The sequence below is a fragment of the Pelodiscus sinensis genome, chromosome 30 (assembly GCF_052426305.1).
Source record: "Pelodiscus sinensis isolate ZL-2025 chromosome 30, ASM5242630v1, whole genome shotgun sequence".
Taxonomy (NCBI): domain Eukaryota; kingdom Metazoa; phylum Chordata; order Testudines; family Trionychidae; genus Pelodiscus; species Pelodiscus sinensis.
In genome coordinates, this window is record NC_143081.1 from 2,480,001 (window position 1) to 2,482,496 (window position 2,496).

At 60.9% G+C, this 2,496-nt stretch overlaps 1 protein-coding gene across 2 annotated transcripts in view; it reads left to right on the forward strand.

Annotated features, from left to right (window-relative positions):
• The window catches only part of LTB4R2 (leukotriene B4 receptor 2), a 7,491-nt gene extending 5,282 nt beyond the window's left edge, over positions 1-2,209 (forward strand). For both annotated transcript variants that reach the window (XM_075912029.2, XM_075912030.2), the window contains exon 2: positions 1-2,209. This exon is cut by the window's left edge and continues 529 nt beyond it. In XM_075912029.2, the coding sequence (XP_075768144.2) occupies positions 1-621 (621 nt within the window). In that variant the 3' untranslated portion in view covers positions 622-2,209.
• The last annotated feature ends 287 nt before the right edge of the window (positions 2,210-2,496 follow it).

Genomic DNA, 2,496 nt, shown 5'->3' on the forward strand with positions numbered 1-2,496 from the left:
CCCTCCGGCCGGCGGCTCATCTGCGAGCCCTGCCATGCCACGCCGGGCCTGGCCATCTTCCACTTCACCATGGAGACCGTGGTGGCCTTCGTGGTGCCCTTCGCCGTCATCGTGGGCTGCTACTCCGCCATCCTGGTGCGGCTGCGGGGACGGCGCTGGCGCCGCCGGGGAGCCCGGACGGGGAAGCTCATCGCCGCCCTGGTGATCTGCTTTGCCGCCCTCTGGGTGCCCTACCACGTGGTCAACGTGCTGCAGGTGGCCTCCAACGTGGCCTCGGGGCGGGCGGCGGAGCGCCTGAGCCGGGCCTGGAAGGCCGGCCGGGCTGGCGCCACCGCCTTGGCCTTCCTCAGCAGCAGCATCAACCCCGTCCTCTACGTCTTCGCCGCCGGGGACCTCATCAAGAGCTCGGGCGCCACGTTCATCGCCCAGTTCTTCGAGGGGGCCTCCGGGGAGGTGCCCAGGAAGTCGCTCTCGCAGAGGGACCTGGACAAGAACGCGGTGGTGGGGGAGGCGGTGGGGAGGGGCCGGCCGGAGACAAGGGGCGAGGGGGCCTGGCCGGATGGAGCCGGGGAGCAGTCGGCACCCCCGGAACGGGGTCCCCACCAAGGCGCATCCTCTTAGCCCTGCTTGGCTCCCTCCTTCTTGCTCCCGTTTGAGGGTGGAGCGTCTCTGCCCCAGTTGGCTTCCCATGGATGCTTTCCCTTTAAGAGCCGAGTTCCTCCCTGCCAGACTTGGAGCCTCGCCAAGACCTGCCCTTTAATTTACTCTTAAAGGGGCGTTTCTTGCTGTTGAACATGTCTCATCCCTGGATATTGGTCTTTGTGGACACCTCCCCTTTAATTTGCTCTTAAAGGGGCATTTCTCGTTGCCAAACATGTCTCACCCCTGGATATTGGTCTTCATGGACACCTCCCCTTTAATTTGCTCTTAAAGGGGCATTTCTCGCTGCCGAATGTGTCTCACCACTAGATATTGGTCTTTGTGCACACTTCCCCTTTAATTTGCTCTTAAAGGGGCATTTCTCGCTGCCTAACCTGTCTCACCCCTGGATATTGGTCTTCGTGGACACCTCCCCTTTAATTTGCTCTTAAAGGGGCATTTCTCGCTGCCGAATATGTCTCACCCCTGGATATTGGTCTTTGTGGACACTTCCCCTTTAATTTGCTCTTAAAGGGGCATTTCTCGCTGCTGAACGTTTCTTACCGCCGGAGACTGTTCTTCGTGGACGCCTCCCCTTTAATTTGCTATTAAAGGGGCGTTTCTTGGTGCGGAATGTGGCTCACCCCTGGATATTGGTCTTTGTGGACACCTCCCCTTGAATTTGCTCTTAAAGGAAAGTTGCTTGGTGCCCAACGTTTCTCCCTGCCAGCTTCTGGTCTTCGTGACCGTTTCCTCTTTAAGAGCAGCACCTCTCACTGCCAGACTCTGAGCCTCAGGGTCACATCCCCTTTAAGGGGCCTTTAAAGGGGCACGGCTGTCTGCCGGACTCCCATTCTGTACTCAAGGGGGGGCCCACTGCTGCCCCCTGGGGGAGAAATGTGGGCATCGCGATGCCAGTCGTGTCCTTCTCCCAGCAGCCCACGGGCAGCCCAGGAGACAGGCCGGCCCAGCCATGCAATAGACAGACCATACGGGCAGGGCTAAGTAGACACTGGGCTAGGGTCCTAAGGGTTGGGGGGGGGCAGGGAGGTGGGCTTGGAGCCAGGACTCCTGGGTTCTGGTCCCAGCACTGTGATGGAAGTGGGGGCTAGTGGTTAGAGCAGGGAAGAGGGGAACAGGGAGGCAGGATTCCTGGGTTCTCTTCCCAGCACTGAGAGGGGAGTGAGGGCTAGTAGTTAGAGCAGGAAGGGGGAGAGGGGCCTGGGAGCCAGGTCTCCTAATTTCCATCCCCGGATCAGCTGCGACACCTGAGGAAGGTGCTTCCCTTCAATGTGCCTCAGTTTCCCCTCCCATCCCTTGTCTCTTTAATTCAGAAATAAGCCAGGGCTGGGCTCCTCTTGTGAGTCTGGGCACACAACCGGGCTGGGGTCTAGGCGGCACCCCGGCCTGGTGGCTCAGCTCGGGGAAGTCATGGTAAGGGGAGCAAGCCAGGATTCCCAGGTTCCTTCCTGGCTCGGGGAGTGGGGTCTAGTGGTTAGAGTCAGGGGGAGGGGCAGAACTCCTGGGCAGAGGCTGTGGGTCAGGAGTGAGGGGTCAGGAGTGAGGGGCACTAGCATGGATGGGGGGCAGGGCCGGGGCCAGGGGCTGTGGGTCAGAGTGAGGGGAGCAGGGGCCTAGTGCAGGGGGGAACTGGGAGCCAGGACTCCCAGTTCTAGGAGGGGAGTGGAGTTTAGTGGTCAGAGCAGGGAGACCAGGGGCCGGGACTCCTGGGTTCTCTGCAGACTTGGGGAGTGGAGGCTAGTGGTTAGAGGAGGGGGGGTTGGGAGCCAAGACACCTGCTTTCCATCCTGGCTCGGAGAGTGGGGCCTAGTGGTTACAGCTGGAGGACGGTGGCCG